Source organism: Onychostoma macrolepis, chromosome 19, assembly GCF_012432095.1.
Source record: "Onychostoma macrolepis isolate SWU-2019 chromosome 19, ASM1243209v1, whole genome shotgun sequence".
NCBI classification, from domain to species: Eukaryota; Metazoa; Chordata; class Actinopteri; order Cypriniformes; family Cyprinidae; genus Onychostoma; species Onychostoma macrolepis.
Window position 1 is genome coordinate 19,377,896 of NC_081173.1, and position 24,803 is coordinate 19,402,698.

Genomic DNA, 24,803 nt, shown 5'->3' on the forward strand with positions numbered 1-24,803 from the left:
TTGGAAGGTAACTTTATATTGCTGTAATCGGATCATTTGTACCTTTGTAAAATATCCCTTTACAACTGGACAGCCATGTAAATTCACACTTCTGCCTAAAATGCTGTTACATTGAGAGCGTTTTTGAGAGGACGTACATTACCGATGGTCTCCATCACAAAAAATAGACTGGCATACTGTTTCAAAGTGTGAGGATTTTGGTGTTAGTCATCACAGTCGCCCTCAGAAATGCCCACAACGGCAAACATCCTCACAAGCCCACTCTTTTAAAGCTAGTTCTTTGTCTCATTAGGGGAATGGCAAACACACTTTTGTATCAGCCCTTCAAAAGCACTGAACGCTTTGAGGCGTATTGTTGACGGCCCCGAGATTGTCTTTGTGTTAATTGATCCGCTAGCAGACACCACTCTTGCCCTCCCTCCTCTGTGTCGCTCCATCTCCCTTTATATCCTGCCATCCGCTGTTTTCCTTTCAGGATGAGAGTGGCTTTGCTCAACAGTGTTTCTAAAGATGGACGAGACTAGCACACTTGAAACACCTGTAAGGGTTATTGGGCGGCCCAATAAGCGATCGGCACTCTGACAGAAACCAACCAACCCGTGCAGGTTTTGTTGCAGGGAAGAGGACATTGCTTTTGTCTTTGCCTAAGTGCCCTGAAGCACAGCAACCTTTTTTGTGTTTGCTCTCGATACGACAAGAGCATCTAACCTAAAGAGCTTGAAAGAGGACAACGTATTTATTTTTGGCATCTATCCGCACAGGTGTCACATCTGAAGAACCTTTCTTTTTACTTCACACGAAACTGTTGGATAATTTACGAAGGCCTTTGCCATCATTCAGACTCTAGTTTAGGCTCTGTTTGACATTTGTTGGGTGCTTGGAAGTAATGCATCTTTGACAGCCACTGCATCCACGTCACAGTATCAAATTCAATCGGTGTGACCTGTTTGGGTAAGGCAACACCGAACTGGGTAGCAACAGAGACACATGTCCCTGCGATAAGAGTAGATCTTTCTTTACCGAGAAGACAAGAAGTCCACCACACATTATAGTGGTACGAGACCAACTTCTACCCTCCGGACGTAGCCTGTGATGGTGGGACTCTCATTGAAGTTCAATCAATCCCATGTGGGTGAGTTGAGACAAGTGGCAGCAGTTCTTCAATTATTCATCTCTTCAAAGAAAGACCAGGCGAAAGTGAACACAACTGTCTGAGAAGCCAAAAGACGGACTAGAACGTAGCTGAACAAAACTTGGTTCCAAGAATTCTGAAAGACAAATCTGACAGGTCTGCCCGAGACTTCTTGCGGAGGATTGGGACCAAATAACAGACTAGAATGCACCTGAACAAAACTTTGCTCTGAGAATTTAAATACACTCCGAGAGGTCCAGCAAGAACCTTTATAGGTGGACACGAGGACGGACTAAAATGCATCTGAACAAAACTTTGCTTCAAGAAATTTGAAAGACAAAATCTTAGCAAGTAACTTTCAAAGAAGGACTGACCGAGACTTCTTGCTGAGGATTGGCAAACGTGCCAGCCTCTTTGGGCAAGGAGGACTGAAGCTATTATCTATAGTTGGAGCACCTGCAAGCGGAAAAGTGTCGTCGAGGTTGTGGCCCGAGGAGGCGTGGTACTCAGAGAGTGGCGAGATGGTGAACACAGGTATGCAGCTGATCAGCTTCACCTGTGCTGTGACAGGCTGGGTGATGGCTATAGCAGTGACTGCACTGCCCCAGTGGAAGGTCACGGCCTTCATAGGCAGCAACATCTTGACCTCCGAAATTGTTTGGCAGGGGATCTGGATGAACTGCATCTACCAGACCACCGGCCATATGCAGTGTAAGACCTACGACTCCATGCTGGCTCTACCGCCTGATATCCAGGCAGCACGGGCGCTGATGTGCATTGCTATCTTCTTGGGCTGGTTGTCCTGCACCGTCTCTTGCTGTGGAATGAAGTGCACCACCTGTGCCGGGGACGATCGCCATGCCAAGGCTGGCATAGCGCTGTCCGGTGGGGTGCTCTTCATCCTGACGGGCCTGTGCGTCCTAGTGCCGGTTTCCTGGACAGCAAACACTGTGGTGCAGGACTTCTACAACCCCAATGTTCCCCTCCAGCACAAGCGGGAGCTGGGTCAGGCCATTTACCTGGGATGGGCAGCAGCAGTGATTCTTATGATCAGCGGGGCGGTGCTGAGCAGTACCTGCCCACACATCGAGAGAGGAGGGTACAGACGTGGGTACATAGGCCGCAGTTTTGCAAACTCAAGGCCTTCTGCTCCTGATCCGCCGAAGCCAATCACCACCAGTACCCTGCCTCTGAAGGAGTATGTATGATAAAGATAAAAAATGAAAGCAAATGCAGGACGGTGTGGCTAAACAGGGATAATGATTAAAGGTGCACTCAGTGATTTCTGTTTCAATGGACAGATGCATTTTGTGTCATTGTCACTGTGGTGATCATGTCCATATTTGCCATTTGAAATCCCATTTATCTGCTTTTTCTTTCATTGCTTATTCATCGGACACATATTGGTGCTGTTCACTCCAGCTCCTTCATTATATTGTCTGTAATATACATATTGTATTCATTGTTACTGTTTTCTTTTGTTTAGATGTTTATGTATGTAAAGCTTTATTTTTTTAAAGTGTCATTTCTGCACCACTATAGAATTGCAATCTGCTATTCATTACAACATTGGCACAACCAATGCTGTGAGTTTGGAGTGGAACTATTAGTTTGTCAGTGGTAAATCTGAGTATTTGAAAACTTTTTTTTTTCTTTTCCATTTGTTTGGTGACACTGGTGGAGCAGAAATTACACATTTCACCTTCAAAATACCTAATTTCTGCACCACTAGCAAAAACCGAATTGAAAAAATAATAATTGGCACTAACACTGAAAAACAGATAGATTCACCCCAAACACTGTGACACACTTCAGCTTTAACTGAATTGTAAAACACAGCTGGCCATGTGATCTCAGCTTGTGTGAGTGTACATTATTTTTCATTTGTCATAAGTATTATTCATTTCTTCAGGGATAAGGGTTTTAATGTGGAAAAAATTACTGAGTGCACCTTTAATTAAAAACAGTCTAGTATCTAGAATTTGAAACATTAGTGTTTGAGTAGTAATATTTGTAGTAGTATTGCAGTGGGTCTATGATTTTCAGAAACATTTACTTTCCCTTGCTGCTTGTCACTCTCTCTTCCCATTAGTGTATTTTCTCATATGAATGCATTTAGATTAGTTTTGAACATATTTTGATAAGACTTTTTGTTTGTTTTTTTAGTCCAATAGTATTAACTGTGGGCTAACTGAATTCTTAGGCCCATTTTGCAGTGTCTTTTTCCTTTCTTTTTTGGAAATGGTAATCTATCTTGTGTTTTGTAGACAACTGACAGCACACCACTGCTGTCCTTAGAAACAGTACAACCATTTTTCAGTATGTTGGATTGCTGTTCATTGTGTTTTCTCTGTATTTATTTATTAAAATTGTGTGAACTTGAACCATTTGAGGAAAAAATAAAAACAATGTGTGATTTGACATTCAATGACAACAGTGCATTTGTTTTATCAATATAAAAAATAAAAAAGCATAAGTTAAATAACCACATTTATTAAAACAGAGCACTGCTCTTACAATGATACTGATATTCAGTCTATTCAGTTTTTTAAGGATCCTTCATTGCCAAACTGAGAACAACAGCCAACACAGGAGGTGGAAATGACTTGATAAAATAGCTGACATTCATTCAGTCTCCAAGAAGAACGATACTTGACACAATGCATCTAAAACACAAAAACATGAACACAGAATATAAATTTAGAGACCAAAATCTGTAATTTGTATACATCACATGTACATACATTCTAATTTCTGATTCTTATAAAATGTCACACAACAAACAAAATCTATGATTAATAGATGCAGCCAAACTACTACACAGTATCAAATTCTCTGTTTACACCTGGTATCAACACATCAAATGTTTTTTATGGCTATTTGTGATAAGAAGGGAGAATCGCAAAATGTTCTGGACCGCTGTTCACACCTGTTTTTAGTTCTAACCACCTGTAATCAGATCACCCAAGACAGACAAGATGAAAATGGGGCCAAAGAGTGTAACCTTATCTACTCCAGGAAAAGGGGAAATACCTGCAATTCTCTCTCTCCACTAGCTGAATGTAGAGATTCCCATCTCTTTGGTGCCGTTTCCATTAACGTAAGGTCACTGGGTGTCAGCGACTGCAGGAGGTTCCTTCTTTGCACTAATCTGACCAGATGAATTTAGGATTCATTGCAAAATAATGCATGTACCTAACACAGAGAGAAGAAGTATCACATTGATGCCAACAGTGGTCATGAGACTTAAAGGATACTGTAGGCGGTAATAGCGAGCTGCATCTTGAAGCCACTCTAACATATCTGAGATGGAGGGACAGATGGCTGATCTGGAGACACAACCAGCAATGTCAAGAGTGTCTGTGTTCTTCTCATAGAACTGGAAAACAGCAGACACCTGTTGACTGATGGCATCTCGCACCCTCTGAACAGCATCCCTGGAAGACAAAATTAAATTAAGCATATTTTTTATATGCAATAAAATGATAATCAAACAGGACTTACATTTTCTCAGCTAGTTTTCCCAGAACTGCATCCACAGCCAGTGACAGTTTGTAATGAAGGCGTTCTTGTAAACTAGGGAAATTGGCAAGAGGCGTGTTTGCAATCTGAACGTTTTTCAGTGCCTTCAACTGCACTGCAAGGTTTCCAAGAGAGCTCATGAGAGGTTCACATTCAGCTAGTTCACTGTCCCAAACGCTTTTATTCGCTTTTAGCGTCTCAAAGCATTTTTTGAGTTGTTGGTGCAATGATAATAAAACAGCACTGGACATTTTTTTTTTTTAATCCTTTTCAGTGACAGAACTTGAGAAACACTGTGAACGACGTTCTTTTACAGAGGATTCATATAACTAACTAATATATTAAATATATCTATTTAAAGCTATAATATTAATCATACTCCGCAAATATTTACATTTATCTGATAGACTACAAATCATGTCAGTGAGAGGATATAAAATCGTCCTGTTTCCATCGTAAAAGTACATGTGATAACGGCGATGCGCTCCTTCCGGGAACATGTCTCATCCACCAATCCGCTCGTTTCTTTCTTTAGCCATGACAGTAAAACACTCAACCATTGGCCAGACTCTTCGTCTAAGAAAGGCGATATCTTATTGGTCAGAGCACGAAGCATGTTTACAAAGCGACGGGCAAAGCTGCATGCTGATTGGTTTACTGACGTAGTCGCGTTAAATTTGAAAAGGCTCTTTTAACTGCTGATTTCCGCTACAGTGAGAGACACAGTTTCGACATAGACCGGGTTTTTAGAGTAAGAAAAATACAAATGCGCTTTTTTTTTTTTTTTTTTTTTAAATTAACTAGATATATACCAAGTACTAATACATATGAGCGTAATCGCCGTGGGGTTGAAGAAATTTATCGTCTTTGTTTTTCAGGTTCATCATGGCACCAAGAAAACGCACCCAGAATGCTAAAAACAAGACGAATCCCAAAACACCGAAACTGGAAGCTTTTCTGCTTGATTTTGACGATGAAGGTAAAATTTGTCGCTAGTGTCTGAATACTAAGTATTTCTGTCCATGTTTTGAAAACTTTACTCTTTGTTTGTAGTTCATACCATCGTTGAAAGACTGAAGGAGAAGACGAACAATCTTCTGAAAGATGCAGACAACCTTTACAAGACCGCTCTGATAAAGCTTCCCATGGCAGTGAGGAAAATGAACTGGATCGAGTACAGCAGTAAGGATTTTCCTCTTTGTTGTATATGTCATATGTGATCATATGTCAGTTGTTCTGTTTTTGACAAATAGTCCGTGTAGCCTCTATTTATATGGTGTAAAATAGCAAAGGAATAAGTAAGTATCACACATACCTGGAATTTTGTCTCACGGTTCTTATTTCAAACTTCAGATATAGAGAAGCCAAAGTCACCAGTGGATGATTCAAAGGTACTTGCATTAAACATGTTTGTATATGTTTTACATGTTGTAAACTAATCAATATTGTTATATCAATCACTGTTGGTCTTGATTCAAAGTCGTCTCTCTCTGATCAGGTGAGGGAGGAAGCTGCTCAAGTGGAGCTTGCTATTGCCGAGAATCATGTGATTCCCAAGTTTGCTGCTAAAGGTACATTCTGCATCCTCTGTCAGCTTGTAAAACCTTACCTGTGTTTGCAAAGCTGATTTTCCCACTTTCATCTCCTTTTACAGAAGCCAAGAATGGTGCAAACTCTGAAGATGAGAACCTGGCACCCCTTAAGTCTACAGTTAAAAAGGTTTGTGGTAGTATGGTCTTTGAAATCTACTTAGTAGGGTGTTCAAATCACGTTGAAGTTAATGTATTGACAAAGATGAGCACATGTGATTGCCATGTAGTCACTATCTAGCAGTAGAAAAACTCTGAGGCTAAAGAAGCATTAAAAAATGCACATAATGTTCAAATGTTTATATTACATCTAAAAAAAAAAGTAGGATATTTTGAAGGCAGTGTAATTCAATTTACGTTGACTTTTACATTTATGCATTTGGTGGAAGCTTTATCCAAAGCAACTCGCATTGCATTTATGGAATACATTGTATCAGTTCATGTATTTTCCATGCGTAACCTTTATGTTGCTAGCGCCATATTCTACTGTTTGATCTACAATTTATGTAAAAAAAAAAAAAAAAAGGTTGGTAATACTAGTCTTTGAAGGGTCGTCGAGAAAATCTGGCCCGTTTATGTGTAGAGGAGCCTGACTCCAATTCTCTCCTTAATATGTAGAAGAAAGCATCAAAGAAGGCACCTTCTACCTCCAAGAAGGCCAGAGCTCTCTCCATCAGCAAACAGAGCAACACCATCCAAAGGTAAAGAAAATATACAGCTCATATTAAACGCACCGATTTTGTCCTAAAAGTGTTGCCTCACAGAATACCAAGGATTTGTTTTGGGAGTCTGAATCCATGTTTGCTTTTTGTACATAGGTCTACAAGAAAGCCTCTGATCACCCCTGCTAGAAGTTTACTTGAGTCTTCAATCATTGGCGCCACTCCGCTTATCACACCACGCTTTGACCCAAGGTAAATACTTACACATGACATTATGTGGCTTTGATTGTGATTGCTTGAATATTCATGACTTTTAAATATATTTATTGACTTTCACAAATTACACATTTACAAAAAAAAAAAAAAGTTTAATCTGCAAGATCTCATCTATGAAACGTTCAGTACCCATCTATGAAATGTAAACACAATTTTTGCATCCCTAAGGTCCAGATCATTTAAAAATGTTTCCCAAGCTGTGTAAAAACTAGTCTGACTGATTGACATTTTTCTACGGGCTATTTGTGTAAATGTCTTTTTTTGTCATCAGATTGCCCAAGACTCCAGCACTGAGACTTGCACGTCACAGGGAGAAGGTGTACAGCATGTCTGTTAACGGCTCCCCTATTGTTGGCAGTGGAGAAGACATTGTCATTAGTGTCCCCCTTGGAAACGGAGAGGTGGGTGATTTGCTACCCCTACTAATGAAGTAAAACACATTGTGTATGTATGCATACATGACATATTTTCTTTACCATTTCAGTGCATTCAGCTGCTGGCCAGTGAGATGGACTCTGTGGATCTGAGTCAGCTGGATGAGAATGCCCTACGCAGTATCAGAAACCTGCAGGTATGTGTTGCTGTGTTAATTCTTAATGGAACTTCTAGGAAAGAATGGCTTTTTTTTACTGAATTGATTTTAAATTAAATTTACTTTAAACAGTCTTTATAGTGATACCACCTTCTAAATGGGAAGAAATTAAAATAACTTTTTTTGTTTTTCCCCCTAATGCAGAATCGTCTCACAACTCTGTGTGGAACAAAGTGAACGCCAGATTGTAATATCACTTCAAACTATCGGCATTTTTTTCTCGTATTCTTTCCCATTTTATTTTTGTATTATATCCGTGTGGACTTGACTTTTTACTTTCATGCTTTCAGTATGTTCTATAGTTTCATTCCCAATAACTTTTAAAAGGTAAATGTAAATAAGAGTAGTTGTGGTTATAATCTGTGTTTTACTGCCTTTTGTAAATATGACTCTTAAATACCATGATTCCACATACCTGCTGTCTCTTGCTTTTCCTTGTCCTGTGTCTTTTGAGTTTTATTTATATTTTATTTTTTGTGAATATTTAATCAAGTATATGGTAACCAGGGGCTTTCAAGCTCCTAAATTAACGGTGCTGGGTACATTTTTATGATATGATTTAATCATTAGGTTTTTTTTTTTTCAGCTCCTTATTCACCATTCACTCTCTGTCAACTCACTAATGTTTAATGCATTTTATTATGTTGACATCAAAACATGGAATTTATTTTCTTTCTCTTTGCTTTTTTATATCAATATGGTACGTTTAAAACAAGTCTGATGAAACGGTAATCTAAAAAAGTAGTCAGATTACGTAACCGAAAATGAGTAACCTAGATTGCGTTACTAACTAGTTTTCATCATGTAATCTGTAATAATCAGTAATGGAAAACAATTTTTAAGTAATCTACCCGGCTCTAGTTGTTAATCTCTGATGATATTCCAGTCAGATTCAGATTAAAATAGCTTTGTTGGTATGGGGAAAGTAATCTTTAGAGTTAATAACCTGTTACATACAAATTTAGAACATGCGCGCGCACACACACACACACAAAAAAACTTTGATTTAAATGAATACAGTTGAGAATATATTTAGCAACAATGTTTTTTTCAGTTTATATTTCTAAAGGTGTCTATGCATAGTGCAGTATGAAGGTAGTTCTCCTGTTGGATACCTGTCCTGTCCTTGGATACCTGGATGCTTTTCATTGGCATGTTTAAATATATACATATATACCTGTGTGAATTATATTTGAGGAGAGGAATTCCTGATCTAATCTAAAGGATTTCTTTAAATTAACAGCCTAGAGATACATATAGCACCTGCTTTTAGTTCCAACCACTTAAACTAGATTGCCCTCTGGTGGTTGCAGTATAAAACATTGATGACAGGTGGACTGATGTCAAGTTTCAAATGAAATTGGCTCCAGGCTTATGAAAACGAAAAACACTGCCAGTCCTTCTGGCTCTTGTGCGAAGCCATTTGGGGAGAACATTTACTGAATGATTGTGAATACCTATCTTGAGTCATGCCAAATGGAAAACCAATAGGCCTATTATCTGTGAAATAAAGTTGAGTATGCTTTCTTTTAATATGCATGGGCATGTTAGTTTCATTATTATTGAAATTTAGCAGGATAATTTCATTTTTTTCATTTATTTATGCATTCATTCATTCATTTTTAGTCTATTGTATATTGCTCTCTCCTAAACACTCAAGCAAACTAAGTTTTCTGTATAAATTATCAACACATATCCTTTACATATGTGTGTACTGTATATATACTTGTTTTTGGTGCAGTCATTTAAAAAAAAATCCTCATATATTATTTAATTGCATTATTATGATTTAATAATATCTGATTATTCATTTTAAAATTACATTTATATTTTATTTTAATATCTTTCGTTCCTGAATATCTGACATCCACTGGGCTGCCAGTGTTTATATGTCACTAGAGGGCAGTGTGCACATATCCATACAACACCATTGTGCAGAGAATCGTCCAAGGACAAAGCAGAACAGCTGACTGCAGCTCCTTTCCAAAGATCTCAGTCCGTTTAGTCATTATTAGAGTTCAAGAGCTTTAAAAACTTTTTTGTAAAAAGTTATTTCAGTTGAAAAAGAAAGAGGAATAGGCATTATGCACAGCTTACCTTCCTTTCTCTCTCTGCCTCCTGTAACACACAGCCCACAGTCTCCTCTCTTCCCCTGTCTCTGACCTTCAGGGTTGGGAAGAGCCAGTAAAAATGCATCCAATTAGTGCTTGTTAATGTGCTGCCCTCATTACAGGAGAGAGCAGGAGATGAGTTCAACATCAGCTCCATACTGAGTCCTGTTGCTGCTTAACTGCTTCTGGCAAGCTGCGTCTCCTCCAGCACATTCATTCACAACATATATGCTCTACATCCACTGTAGACACACTCATTGTGCCATTAAAGATCAGTGCTGAAGAACTGTGGATTTATGGGATTGAACAGATGCTGTATTCACTGAGGCGTTGAGTTCAGATCCCCTGTTAGCAAACGTACACTAGCACACCTGCTTCATGAATCACATTCACACCGCTGTTGTGCTTCAGCTATTGAGCTGGAAAATATTTTCCTCCCTAGACACATGACTTGATTTACAGAATAACACATGCTGATATAGTCCATTGGACAAATAGGCCCTGTATACAATCATAAGGTCAGAGTATTTACATCCTTGCTAAGTCGGCTAACTGTGTTACGCTTTTATTCTGAGCTTCCATATTTTTCCCGCCTAAACTAAATTTGTTTTTCATTACAAACAATCGCGCGCCACATCAGAGCCGTGTTTTCCACACATGCATCATCACCAAAAATCCAGAGGAGACGGGTGCCTAATTATGCAGTGGGATGGAGGAAATTGGCAAATTTGTGGGGAGATGGATTGCCTTGGCACCGATCTCACCAGCCAAATGAATTCCTCTGTCTGCCCTGTCCCCCTTACGAGACCATCCGTCAAGCGGGTCCTCTAATCGATTTATTCACAGCATCTCAGTCTGCCACAGTGGCACTTCCTTCTCACTTAGTGGAGCTAGAATACAGCCATACACGGAGGCGATGCGCTGCTGAGTTTGTATGGTGTTGTATGAGCATTATGGTTGTTTTGGAGGCATTTTGTATTGTGTTGAATATAAACAATAAGTACCTGGCAATTTTGCAGGATGTGTACCTGTTTTCATGAGACGTAGTCAAAATAATTCATGCTTTGAAAGGGATAGTTCACCCAAAAATGAAAACTCTGTCTTTAATTACTCGCCCTCATTTTGTTCCAAACCTGTAAGATCTTCATTCATCTTCGGAAGACAAATAAAGATATTTTTGATGAAATCCGAGAGCTTTCTGAGCCTGCATAGACAGCAATGCAACTGACACGTTCAAGGCCCAGAAAGGTAGTAAGGACATCGTTAAAATAGTCCATGTGACATCAGTGGACATCATTTTATGAAGCTACGAGAATACTTTTTGTGTGCAAAGAAAACAAAACTAATGATTTCTCTTCCGGGTTCAGTCTCGGTCACACATTCACAACATGCATGAGTGTGGTGCTGCTGACGCAGGAGATTTCCGTTTAAAATAAATGCTTTTCTTTTTAACTTTCTATTCATTAAGGAATCATGAACAAAATCACGGTTTCCACAAACATATTAAGTAGTTCAACACTGATAATAATAATAAATATTTCTTGAGCACCAAATCAGCATAGGCTATTAGAATGATTCAGCTTTGCCATGCCAGGAATACATTGGATTTTAAAATGCATTAAAATAGAAAACTGTCATTTTAAATTTTGTGAATATTTCACAACATCTATATCAAAAAAATCTAGATTTAAACAATTAGACAATGTTTAATATTTATTTTATGAAAGTTATATTTATTTATTTTTAAACCTTTTTTTCCAAAAGAATTTGGTTAACCTTTATTTTACGGTGTTGTTGTTACAGAGTAATTATACATTTATGTACTGAGTAATATTAATAAACAACATATACTTATACACTCTCAGAAATAAAGTTACAAAAGCTGTCACTGGGGTGGTACCTTTCCAAAAGGTACATGTTTGTACCTAAAGGGTCCATTTTGGTACCTTAAAGGTATATATTAGTACTTAAATTGTACATATATGAACTTAATAGGTACAAAAGTGTACCTTTTGAAAAGGTACCGCCCTAGTGACAGCTTTTGTACCTTTATTTCTGAGAGTGTAGGGTTAGTGTTAGAATCAGGACTTGGTTTAGGGTTGCTGCATGTAATTATGCATAATTTATTATAGTAAGTATATGTAATGTAACAAGGACACTGTAAAATAAAGTGTAACCCAGATTTTCTTTTTTTTAATTAGCACAGTTGTTCATTCACAGTTGTTTAAAGTGAAGCAAGTAAAACATGTAATGTGATGTGTGAAGAAAAATAGCTAATTATCACTTTGAGTCAGCCATATTATTCCAAAAATGTTTAGGATATAAATTACATCACCGTAATTTCCATCACATAATAATATCAAACACAATACACCATTTGAGATGTGCTGGAAATGCTACTGTGGTGGGAATTTTCTTTCTAAAAGACTGACCAAAAATGACAGAATTCTCCTGCAGTGCATGCATATGCTTGTTTGAAGATTGTTAAAGAGCTTGAGAGTTTCAAAAATGGTAAGACATGTGTGTTTATTTTCTAAACGTCCAATTCTAAATCTAGTTGAGCTCAGTAAACAACTAATGGTTGCTGGATCTATCCCAAACTTTGCCGTTCCATGGAGACAACCCAATGGTTTAATTATGTGGTGAAATGTCTTGCCCGTTTGATGACCCCAGTAATTAGATAACAGAGCCTGACGTTCCCATAGATCAGAGGCTGATGATACTGCACCAGTCTGGGCACGTACCCTCTGCCAAATGGTCTGAGCCTTAATAGTGTTTTGATGGGCCACCCCTCTGTCACCACAAACCCGAGGTGGTGCAGAAACAAGGACATCTGCTGCCAGAAAGTCATGCTCCTTTACAATCGACTTTGCAAATGAATGTAAAGGAGCCGTCAGCAGACTCTCAGGACATGTTTTGCCCTCTTAGCACGTCCAATATGTTGTTTTATCTGTCAGCAACACTGAATAAGCCACGGAACATCAAAGAGACAGAGGAAGGCCCTCAGAGGTTCTGATACAGTACAACAGAGCTCATGCTAATTCTTCTATGCCAGCCTCGGTCTCCAAGGACGTCCTATTATTTGAGAAATGTGAGCTGCGAGCAGGCGAATTAGCATTGGTTTTATTTTTTGTCTTATATTTTGCGTAGGTTTGGATGACAAACATCCTTACCTTGACACTGAGAATGAAATTAGCTTTAAAAAAAAAAAGTCTCCTTAGGTTGGAAATTGCGCTTTGGTTCATAGCCCTCTTTCTCTAAAGTGCCTCAATAAAGTCTATCACCTTAGTAATATGGCCCAGTGCGATCTCAAATTACATATAAATGACACAGCAAATTGGAAAATTAGGAGAGGAGGGAAGGGTAATTTGCAAGCAAACAGGGTAAAACCAATTTATTAGGGGAGAAGGGAGAAAAATAGCCACAGCTACTGTCGGCCATAAAAACATCAGACTCTCATTCAGACTTGCAGGTTTATCTCTGAAATCCTCCTCGGGTCAAATATCTGAATGCCTATTACCATTGAGAAGGATGCCGTTGAAATGAAGTAGAATGATTTTGTGATTAGTTTTGTCAAATAATTAGCATATAAAATGAGAAAGCCTTTTGAATGAAGTCTAAAACATGAACTGGTTTCTGCAGGTATTTCTGCTGATCTTCTGACTGCTTCTTGAACAGTTGAAGGAAAGGCCATTAGTGTTCACTCTGGCTGTGTTCTATCATTTCTATCACTCATTTGGCACTTGTCCTTCACCAGTCATGCTTCTAAAGCGAGGGTCACATCTCAGGTGAGGACACGTCCATCAAAAGTTGAAAGCGTCTTTTAAATCAGCACAGCTTGGTTCATGTTCAGTTTATAATATATCACCGAAAAGTATTTAGACATTCACAGACCTGGTGTTGTGAAAAGGTCTTGTATAAACTTTTCATGCAATACAATTTATACGTTTGCACATTTTAATGGTTGGATTCAGCCATCATTTTAGCTATTTTTCAAGTGCATGAAAAAATATGTGTGTGTGTATGTACCTGGTATTCCGTAGGCCTACGTTATGAGGACCAAATGTTCCCACAAGCAGGGGTGCCGCTACAGTTTCTGGTCCCCCTGGACAGCATATTCGGGGGGTGGGGTCCCTCTTGTTAGAAATCGCTATCGCGTTCCCCTCGGTAGAAATCACGTTTCCCCCTCGGGGTGTTCCCCCTTCGTATAGATCGAGTTCCGCGTAGCTCTCAGTAAATCGTGTTCTGGGGGGTCCCCCCTTGGTAGAAATCGTGATTGCGTTCCCCTCGGGGGGCCCCCCTCCATCGTCGGGCCCTTAGAATCGTCCTATAAAAGAATTAATTTCTTTCAAACTTTTGAATGATAGTGTATACTGTTATAAAATATTTATATTTGTTCTTTTTACCTATTTATTCATCAGAGAATCCTGAAAAATGTATCACAGGTTCCAAAAAAAAAAATAAAAATAAAAATAAAAAGAAGCAGCACAACTGTTTCCAACATTAATAATAAATCAGTATTGGGCATTGGGCACAAATTAAATAAATTAGTCAAGGTAAGAAAAGTGTGTTTAAAAGTTTATCTATCTAAAAGTCCACAAATGACCATACAGTGGTTGCATACAGAACAGAGACAGTCATAAACAGGTAAATGCAGTTTTTTTTGTTGTTGTGATGTTTGTTTATAGTTCTGCTTTGCGTTCAGCTGAAATGCTGACCTTACTCTTTGAGGACAACAGCTCAGCCTTCACGCTTCTGTGAACCTTCAGGTCCTGAAAAAGACAGTTTTACATAGTACAGGTCAGTCCAAAAACACTTGCACACTCCAGAAGCAGCCTATATTTATTCAGATGCCGGGACAGATAGTTGGATATTGTTCAGTTTCTGCATCCAGCTGTGGAGCTCTATGGTCTATGTTTCTGACAGTGGTAATGATACCCAGAGCATATATAACAGCTGAGTCATTTGACTTTGTGGGGTTGCCATGTTGAAAAAAAGCAAGCGGAAGCGCATTGCGACCTGCCTTCAATGCCACCTTTCAATCAAAGCTCAAAGCAAAAGCAGTTTTTAGCTGCACACCTGTGGTCAAAGCGCTTACTGCTGGCACAAATTAGCATGTTGATTTCTTTTAGAGCGTTTCAGGCTGCTGTTAGTCCCTCAAACCAAAGCAGCTAAAAATTGTTCAAAACAAGCATAGCCAAATGTGTAATTTAAAGTAGTGATAACTGGCTGTAAACATACTGTCATTATCATTCAAACACATTCTCTCCATGTAATTTACCATAGCCAAAATTATTAATTGTGGATATAACAAATAAAATCGTATAGTTATATTGTATAGGTATATTGTATAATTATGAATTGGTCTATACCTTCTAAGGGGCCATTCACACCAAACGTGTGTTTGTGCATTATACTGCGCTGCTTTTCTATCATTTTTCTAAGTAAACATGCACTAGATGGACGTCTTTGATGTTTCACTTATTTTCACTTTTTTAGTCTTTTAAAGTGATGACACTTTAAAAAAATGTGTTTCTTGACTTTGCGTTTTTTTTTTCTTTTCGTGTCTCACATTTTTAGCTAAATCTTTGTATCGTTAATATCTACTGTCATGACACTCATGTGTGTCTTGGGCCATTGACAGAATATTTTTTGCATCAAAAATTTCAAAAAAAGGGAAGGTCTTGAGACACTTTTTAAAATAATGTTTAACTTAATTTAACTTGAGTGCCACGTTTTTAGAACACTGTCATGCACTTATAATTCAGCTCGTAACTTTATTAGTAATTGCAACATAGGGCCATTCACACAGAATTATGTATTTGCATTCCACTGCGGTGCTTTTCCATTATTTTTCTAAGGAGATGAGCTAGATGCACATGATTGACAATTGCTCTCACTTTTTTAAACACAAAAATGTGTTACGTATCAATGGACCCTGACTCTGTATCATAGACTGCCGCTGTCATGATAGTCATTGTGTCTTTTTTAAAATACTGTGAGCCATTCACACTGTTTTTGCATTGAAAGACGCAAGCAGTATATGTGGCTGTTTCTTTGACTTTGGTAAGTAAATAAAATTTAATTATTGGCCATTCTATTGCCTATCCGGCTAGTAACTTTCTTAGTGATTGAAACACAATGCATGATTTAAATTACAAGACCAAACTTTGCTGTTTTTCACGAAAAAGCAAAGTGAAAATCTGCCTATTATTCTCTGTCACACCTCTTGAGTTAACTATTTCTGTCTTCCTGCCAAGTGAGTCTCTGTGCTCCATATATGGAGGCTTCACAAGTTGCAGACGGACGGCCAGTGTGAGTCCAGAGAGTTTGAGGTCCCTGGTCTGAGGTTTCTGACCATCAAATGGGCCCCGTGGGTTTCGCTGGAGAACCGGCTCCTCTCAAACCATCTGTCAGCCTGTTCCTGATACCGACACCAGGAAAACCTGTCCAATCAGTAAGCAAAGGGCAGCCATGTTGGATCACAGCCATTCTCATGCTTGCCTTGTAGCAGCATATTGTACTACAGCACATTTTTTTGGTTAATTTGTACAAATAATGGATCAATATGTTTTTCTGTCTCTCAGCAAGATGTCTTATTCAAGACGGATGCTGAAGCAACATTTTGATAAATATTTCCTTAAAGGTTCTTAAAAGTCTGTATGGAGGACATCTTGTTATTCATTCAGAGTGGAATCTAACAGGAACAAAATGAAAGCTGATGCTACAGACAGAAAAGATAGCTGGCATATGCTCACATTCTTTGTAAAGAGCGGGAAAACATATCATAAAGACTTTCAAGTATCAAAATGATGCCACACTTAATAATGGATGTTTTTCTTTCTCAGAAAGTTCTTCGAATACTGTTCTGACAGAAGGCCCCCACAGGCCAGTATAAATCTGTAAAAATGTAATCAATACAGCGGCAAGTTTAGCTTTTCCTACAGTTTGCCAACTTTCTCTCACTCAAACTGGGAAGGGCATTTGTAGTGTAGGGAGCGAATTTATTTCCTTATAAAATTAATTCTGAGGCCAAAACTCAGAAACTCTCCCAAAGACAGATGCCATGCAATAAAGCCATGAAACTAACCTGGAGAAGATATCTCCAAAGACAATGAAAGATCTCCAAAGACAATGAAAGATCTCCAAAGACAATGAAAGATCTCCAAAGAGAACAAAAGATCTTCAAAGAGAACAAACACCACCCTGATCAAACTTATCTCGTTGATCATTTACGACCCCATTCTTCCCCTGCCCTCTCTATCTCTCTCTCTTTTCCCCCAAAAAAGCTTCACTCAAAGTTAATTGAGAATAGCTATATACCTATCATATATCTTGTGAACCCGTTGTTTTTCACCTTCATGTTTGGTATCATTTTAAAGCTCTCTGTGTGATTGGGAAAATGGTCTCAATTTCACAGCAGTCACTTATATTATGGGAAATATTGGAAACTTCAGTTAACTCTGTGCTTCTGTTGTGCTCCTCTCAAAACCTGATAAACATTGCTCTACAGGTGTGACCATTTGGGGCACGAGAACAGCTCCTAGAGAGGTTTCTCATCCCCCATACACAGATCTAGAGAGAATAAATGTTTATGGGCCTTTTGTTCTGGTAGTATTTAAGGGAAAGTTGCAAATCAGTCATCGCGATTCTGCAGCCAGATCAGCCCGTAGTGTGGAGGGTATTTAATATGTTCCATACTATGTATTTTCTTCTTGAATTCAGGTAAACATTTTACTCTTAGATTCATCTTTGAACAACTGATGTTATGTATTTTCTTATTTTTGAATTGGCTTCTTATTGTTTTATGTAGCTAATTGGCACAACACGTTTACCTGACTAATAATAAATTGTTATATTTGATTTATTCTGAACTGTCCTGAAATCATTATGACTATTAGACTGTGAGGAGGCTTTTGTTACCGCAAATCTACGGCCAGGATAGATCAAACTGAAGGCTCGTCATCGGAGACCTCAGATTTCTGTCTATCACTGGTGCTAGCAAGTTGTACGGGAAAAGACTAAGTAAACTACACTTTTTGTCATAAGCAAGCAGTTGGCGGCAGACAATTAGGTATTAGTCTACCTACATCCTCTGACTAACATCGGACTGGCGAATTTGTGATCGTGAGACCGGCGCTTCGGCCGACGCTATAGGCTCAAAAGAGACATTAGGTCCCCACTGAACGGATAATTGAAAGTATGGGATGTCGAGGATAATCAGATATCTAAATTAATATATAAGCGATATTTGTGATCAGTTTTTAATTAGTCTAAATTTAATGATCACTTGGAATTGGAGTCAGATCAGAATTGGAGCTAGATCAAAATTGAAACTAAATCCTGATAAATTCAGAAGCGCAAGTAAAAGACCGAACATGCATTAAACCTTCGACCAGGCCGCTGGATTCCGTTGTTTGGACTAGCGGGTGGATCCTTACAGTAGTTCCCAGCATGCTTTGCATTGGGAGTAAATGTTGGTTATTTTTAAAGTGCTTTAAAAGTGTTTTTGAGCAAGATGAAAAAGAAGGAGACATTAGTGTTTAATGTCTAATATATTGGTAGTAGTTAGCTAGTTAGTAGACACTGAATGATGTTACTCAAAAAGGTTATGTAGAAGGAATCATATCAGGTGTATATACTGTAAATGTATAAACAACAACACATTTTCACAAAGAAATTGCTGGAAAATTTCAACTTATTTAAAATAAAAAAAGAAAAATTAGTATTACAGTGTGCATGTATGAATTTGTGAATAAACTTCAAACAATTAAAAATGAAAGCGAAAAATATGCTGATGTACCTTCATTGATTTGTGTGGAACTGATGTGTATTATTAAATGATGTAAATTCAATGCACTTTTTTTATCAGGAAAGATCATATATAAAGCATTTATTATTGCTTTTTAAACACTTGGAGATTATATAGTAAGGACATGAAAGCATTGTGAATGTTATACAGAGTAAATAATAATTATTTAGCATTTTTTTGTGATGCATGTCCCTGTCTTTTACCAATATTCTTTGAAGTACTATATATATAGTACTTAGTATTATACTTTTGCATTTTCATAACAAAACTGACTCTTTTTCAGACTCTGCTTTGACACTGTACTTAACTTTGAAACCATAAAATACATGCTTTCATAATTTTTTGTTTCATTCAGTGATACACTATACATTAAAAATTGTCATTGCTGTGTGTTCACTGCTATAAAGCAGAAGTTTCTTTAGTGCCGATGCCTTCCATTTCATGAACATGGAAGGGTGTACAAGATCTATTGCCTCAAATTTCCCTTCGTGTTCCCTCTTCAAATCTGTGATGGCCTTATCTTGCTCGGCTATCTATGATCAAAGCAATAAACTGGCTTTACCGCGGCTGCACCACAGACATCAGTCAGCTTTGCCTGCGAGTCACTTTTATTGCAAACACATATCAGAGCATCCACACTCCTTACAGACATACTGGAAGGTAATACTTCAACACTTACTCGGTTTTACAGTAACCAGGGAAACCGGCAGGCATTAGTGGAAGAATGAATCATTTCAATTAGAGGTGATAAGCGAACGATTCTGCAATGAAAAGTTCAGCACTGATTTGACAGAGTTACGCTGCATATGTATTACCCTTGCCATGTATTTGTGATGTTTGAGGGCATTGTTAAAGTCTTACACACCTAGACAAAGCATCAAACAATATGTGTGAGCACACTGAGGGGTATTTTAAAAAATGGCCCCATTTAAATCAGTCTTGACAGAACGGCTGCCAAGGTAATGTTGCCATTTTCTGCTGTACTACTGCTGGCGGTTTAAAGATAGGGCTGGTTGGACCAGGCATCTCAAAATTAAGCAACCTGAAAACGACCTAAGCAGCCTTCTCGTTACGAATATTAAATCGTGTAGTGAGAGATGCACGAAGCTCGCCGTTCTGACATGAGTATGGAGACTTGGAATTGGAAATCTTGGCAAATTGGGGTGACGTGAGGTGACTTTGTTTATTTTGGCAAGGATGCAGTTCTCAGAAAGATAAATAAATTAGGATGAGGCATGGATCTGGATTGCGGGGACCAGCTTCACGCCTCAGCACGTGTTTTCTGGGATGGTGTGATGGATGAGGTGCTGCATGGCGAGCTGCTCTTTGTGTGCCCGACATGCAGCGAGCAAATTAAGAACGCCGACATATGAGGATGAAGGTCACCGCTATCTTTGAGCGAAGTGCTCAATCTTAAGTGTGAAAGTGAAAATTCTTCTGTCAGATCACATGATGAAGAGAAATTATGCAAACTTAGCCTGTTGTGAGGCTCTCCTGTTGAGTGCAAGATGTTTTGGTCACAGTTTTTTTTCAGTCTTTGTTTGAAAACATACATACACATTCATGCTGGATTTGTTTTAAGTATTTATAAGGACATATGAATATATTTGTGCATATTATAAAAGCAGCTTGACCAGCCTAGGTTGGGATACCAGGTAAAACCAGGCTGGGTTTAGCAGTTTTTGTTTTTTTTATTAAAAAAATATGGCCTTAATTTTTAAAGTAGCATTTTTAAAATATGTTCTGTAATATATATATATATATATATATATATAAACCTTTAATGAACTGTTGAATGAATGCTTTTCCATGACTTTCTTCAGTTTATTTTCATAAAACATTTCCCCATTTTCTAGGCTAAATAAGTAAATTATTTAAAGTTATTTAAAGACTAAAGTGTAATTTTACATTTTTAAATATAAACCAATTTACAGATTTGCTGTAGGATTAATAAGCTCAAATTTAAGACTTTTTAAGACCTTTTTTAAGACCTGCACAAATAAAATTAATACCATATGAGCAGGGTAGGGCAATGTCTATGGTAAACTATTAAACTGTAAAATGACTGTAAAAAGCATGATTTACATTTCAGATACAAGTTTTCACAAAAACAAAAAGTTTTATGAAATTATACACTTCACATTTCAGCCACTAAACCATTTTTTAAGAAAATGGATGAGTCAAAAGTATTAATTATTATATTAATTTAAACAATTATCATCAATAACACACACATTTTACTGTTTAGATTTTTATAATGAATTATCTTCTTATCGATCCACCAGTTCACATTTAAAGCTCTGCGTGTTTGCAGGGTAAAAACGGATCTATTTTCGCATTGGTCTGAACAAAAAACAATCCAATGTTCCTGCAATAACGGAGGCTGCAGTTCTAGGACTGCATAAGACCCTATTTTTTGGGACAGCGCTATCTCCAACAGAGGAGACCAGATTCAAACATCAAACAAACAGATGCAAAGACTAGATACATGGAAACTATTCATTTTTTATCTTTCCATCTTATTTTTAATGTAAGAGCTAGCATGAACTGTTTGAGGGGGAGTCAGCAATCTCCATTTAGCCTTTTTAGCTAATTATTTTACATTTATTAAAGTACTAATAATCACACTAATTTGTACCGCAATTGTTTTTATCGTTTACTGCACTTTAAGTGTGTCGACGTGAATTGCCGCGGCTAATGAACTGAAGTCTCTCACAGACACAAGTCTTTCTTTATATGAAAACTGAATTTAAAACCAGAATATATTGAATATATTTAAAAAAAATTAGGTTAAATATTTCAAGAGGGTCACCATCGGGTATGTTTAGGGTTAGGAGTTGGTTAGGACAATAATTGTGTATAAGTGTATACAATAAGTGTATACAATTAAACAACTACATAATTCCTTAAAAATAATAATATACAGAATTGAATAGCAAGTGCTATAAAATAGTATGAGCCACTAATATTTAGTCATTTAGCAGATGCTTTTATCTAAAGCGACTTACAAATGAGGACAATGGAAGCGATCAAAATCAACAAAAGAGCAACGTATGCAAGTGCTATAGCATGTCTCATTTAGCCTAATGCAGTATAGGTAGCAAGGGATTTTTTTTTTTGTAATATATTTTTTTAATTTTATAAATTAGAATAGAAAAAGAATAGAGCAAGCTAGTGTTAGAGGTCTTTTTTGCTTTTGTTAATTTGTTAATTGTATAATAAATAAAAAAGAAAACAGAATACAAAAAGATTAGAAAAGCTAGTGTAAGTTTTATTTATTTAATTTTTTTTTTTTTTTAGAAAACAAGCAGTAGAAATGAATAGAGTGCAAGTCTAAAAGGGACACATTTATTATTATTATTTATTTTTTAAAGAATAGAATTAGAATAGAGAGTGCTAGAGTTAGAGGGTCAAATAAACACTTAATAAACTAAATAAAATATAGCGACAGTAAATAAACATTAAAGTATGGAATTAGATTTGTGCCAAATAAAATGAATGTAATTTTTCAAGAAACGTATGAAAATATCAAGTGAAACTGAATAAAATGTCTTTGAAACTAAAAAATAAATAAATTACAGGCAAAATCTTTGACCTCGTTTTTAATATACTGCATGTTTTGCAACTGTTTTCTCATCTTTCATTCGTTGATCTGTACTTACAAATGCACTTCCAGAGTTTTCATTTAGGCTTTTTAAGTTTTCGTTTACGATTCTGAAGATTTCATTTAGGCTTCTGAAGTTTTCGTTCGCCATTCTGGCACAAATCTCTCGTGGGGGCGGGGCTAACAGCGGTGTGTTCTCATTGGCTACTGAGTTTTTGATTGACAGCTTCTTGACCTGGAAGTGAAGGCGTCAGTATCGTTGCGCCTGTGTGGATGTGAGCTTCTGTTAGCGGTTTCCTATTTCATTTTAATGATATAAAGTTAGGAGTTTTATTTTTGAATTCAATCTTTATTTATCTGTTGCTACTACTCTGTCAACATAAGCTTTTAGGAGCACGAGAAAACGCGAGAGAAAAAGGTCATATTGAGGTTTCATTATTAAAGTACTGTAATACTGGAAATATTGTATAATGTCCAGTGTTCTCTTATGATGTTTGTTTATTGCTCTTGATTCTTTTGCATTATAGGGTCTGATTAGGTTGAGCTGTTACATTTGAAATACAATACTATACTGTGATATTCAGATGTCAAGAAAGTCTCACTCCAACCAAGCAATCAAGCTTATTTTATTACATATCCCACACAATGTTCTTGCTGCCAATTGTTTTTATCATGCTGATCATTTTGTTTAGTTATTTTATTTAGTTTACATCATCATCTAACATTTAAAGTTTGAAATACATTTTTAACAATCATCAACTCAAGTGTGACTTTTATAAACCAGTTGAATGAATGTAAATGAAAATATGAATTAATTCAAATAAATTGACATTCTTTATTGTCACTATAGCATATACACAAGTATCAAAGTGAAAGTCTTGGATGCAATTATGTTGTGACAGGAAAGACCAGAATCCACAAAACACTAACTGCATATATACATAATGCACAGTATTATTATAATTTACATTACCACACAAAATGCACAAGAACATAACATACAGAATGTTTAAAATTCATATGTTTTAAACACTGCAATGATCCTTTCAACAGTTCCTGTTACAGTATAAGTTACAAAACAGTGAATGAGTATGTAATGTACTGGAGTGCAATATCAGTCTTTACGGGGATAGTCCACGCCAAAAAAAGAAAATCCTTTCATTCACATAACACAAGTGAACTGTAACCCATGCACATTTGGCAGTTGAGTGGAAGCGATTATTAATAGTCAAAAGTTTATATTATTAATGTTTTTCTTATCTATTGTTTCACTTCAAAAGATACTGATTTAAAAACTAAGGTCAGATGGATTACGGTCACGGTCGCTGTGTGTGGTTTTAAAGCATCTTTAGGACTCACAGAGATTAATTATTTACCTAAAAATCTTAACTTGTGTTTACCTGTCCAGTGAGCATGAGGGTGAGTAAAATTAAAAATATATATATTTTATTTTGAACTATCCCTTAACAATCATATGCTGTTGGTATGCCAATTCAAGATCAGCATAGACTAATAAGAATAAAGTGCAACCTCTTGTGTACTTGTGAACAGTGTTTGTTTTATCTAGAGCTCCAAAGAAGTAAAAATATTTGCATAATATCAGGTGTCTGAAGCACAAGATCCCAGTCATTCAAAGGTGATGTGTCTGAACACCATAAGATTCTTGTCTGATGAGGGCTCTCTGGTACTATCACTACATCCTCTGGGTCAGCATCAGAAGTTTATGGAAGAGTTGCTCTTCTCTCTGGAAACAGAGAAAGGACATGTATCATAGTCTAACAATACAAACTGCTTTGAACTCCCATGGCACATTTCAAACTTAAAATATTTCAAACAAATAAATACACAATATAATTATTTAATATATATATTAGTATTAACTTGGTACTAAAATACCTCAAAGTTATGTACCATTAATCATCTGTAATACCGCTGTGTAACCATTAGATGGCTCTGTATAGGCCTAAATAATCATGACTGTGTATACCCTAGTTGCTGGAAACCCTGTTGTTTTCAGTCATAATTATTGCATGTATTAGGTTTTGCATTTGGATATATATTTAGGCATTATTTGTCAAAGTTTGTTTGTTTTCCCCGAAATGTTCATCTGAAGTGACTATTTTTCATTAACAGAAAAGCATGGTAAAAGGCTTACATTGCTAAAGCTGACAGCGCAGTGATTGACAGCGTGCTTGTAAAATAGCATTGGTTATTGTCAGATACAGTAAATTTAGTACTGTACACTCTATGTGCTGGGGGAAAATATGAACTAATCGAAGCAAATATGATCTAATTGAAGACTGTAACTGTGTGTAGATAACCAGGTCCTGTGATTGGACTAAATCAAGACAACTTACCGTGAATATCCTGATAACGACGATGATTGATGATCATGATGATTATATCATTCATCTGTGCTATTCCTAAGAAATCATCTCATCAATGATAACAATTCTGTAGCAGCAGAAAAATAATAATAATAAATCTTTATATATCATTTTAT

General features: G+C 37.0%; 3 protein-coding genes across 4 annotated transcripts; 2 read left to right on the top strand and 1 right to left on the bottom strand.

Annotated features, from left to right (window-relative positions):
* Positions 1-174: 174 nt before the first annotated feature.
* cldn35 (claudin 35) lies at positions 175-3,310 on the top strand. The gene has a single exon (XM_058754460.1). It carries the CDS (start codon positions 1,654-1,656, stop codon positions 2,338-2,340), a length of 687 nt encoding a protein of 228 aa, XP_058610443.1. The 5' UTR covers positions 175-1,653; the 3' UTR covers positions 2,341-3,310.
* A 230-nt stretch (positions 3,311-3,540) lies between these two features.
* Positions 3,541-5,134, bottom strand: airim (AFG2 interacting ribosome maturation factor). 2 transcript variants are annotated; one of them, XM_058754462.1, is made up of 5 exons: positions 4,637-5,133; positions 4,390-4,569; positions 4,166-4,283; positions 4,062-4,081; positions 3,541-3,798 (listed from the first exon to the last, which is right to left on the bottom strand). In XM_058754462.1, the coding sequence occupies exons 1-5, from the start codon at positions 4,903-4,905 to the stop codon at positions 3,762-3,764; spliced, it is 624 nt and encodes a 207-aa protein (XP_058610445.1). In that variant the 5' UTR covers positions 4,906-5,133; the 3' UTR covers positions 3,541-3,761. The 2 variants fall into 2 exon arrangements, with proteins under 2 accessions (XP_058610445.1, XP_058610444.1); XM_058754461.1 differs by lacking the exon at positions 3,541-3,798 and having other exon boundaries at positions 3,860-4,081; positions 4,637-5,134.
* Positions 5,135-5,266: 132 nt separating this feature from the next.
* cdca8 (cell division cycle associated 8) lies at positions 5,267-8,286 on the top strand. The gene is made up of 11 exons (XM_058754459.1): positions 5,267-5,405; positions 5,533-5,633; positions 5,708-5,836; positions 6,008-6,045; positions 6,153-6,225; positions 6,309-6,373; positions 6,862-6,944; positions 7,062-7,157; positions 7,453-7,582; positions 7,666-7,752; positions 7,918-8,286. The coding sequence occupies exons 2-11, from the start codon at positions 5,540-5,542 to the stop codon at positions 7,948-7,950; spliced, it is 828 nt and encodes a 275-aa protein (XP_058610442.1). The 5' UTR covers positions 5,267-5,405; positions 5,533-5,539; the 3' UTR covers positions 7,951-8,286.
* Positions 8,287-24,803: the final 16,517 nt, after the last annotated feature.

Excerpts from the sequence above, each read along its gene's own strand:
- cldn35 (XM_058754460.1), top strand. The coding sequence starts at position 1,654 with ATGGTGAACACAGGTATGCAGCTGATCAGCTTCACCTGTGCTGTGACA.
- airim (XM_058754461.1), bottom strand. The coding sequence starts at position 4,905 with ATGTCCAGTGCTGTTTTATTATCATTGCACCAACAACTCAAAAAATGC. Across the intron at positions 4,284-4,389 it reads GCTCGCTATTACCGCCTACA|ATTAGTGCAAAGAAGGAACC; the intron begins GTATCCTTTAAG and ends TCATCTGGTCAG. Across the intron at positions 4,082-4,165 it reads GTGGAGAGAGAGAATTGCAG|GTGGTTAGAACTAAAAACAG; the intron begins GTATTTCCCCTT and ends ATCTGATTACAG.
- cdca8 (XM_058754459.1), top strand. The coding sequence starts at position 5,540 with ATGGCACCAAGAAAACGCACCCAGAATGCTAAAAACAAGACGAATCCC. Across the intron at positions 6,226-6,308 it reads TCCCAAGTTTGCTGCTAAAG|AAGCCAAGAATGGTGCAAAC; the intron begins GTACATTCTGCA and ends CTCCTTTTACAG. Across the intron at positions 7,583-7,665 it reads TCCCCCTTGGAAACGGAGAG|TGCATTCAGCTGCTGGCCAG; the intron begins GTGGGTGATTTG and ends TTACCATTTCAG.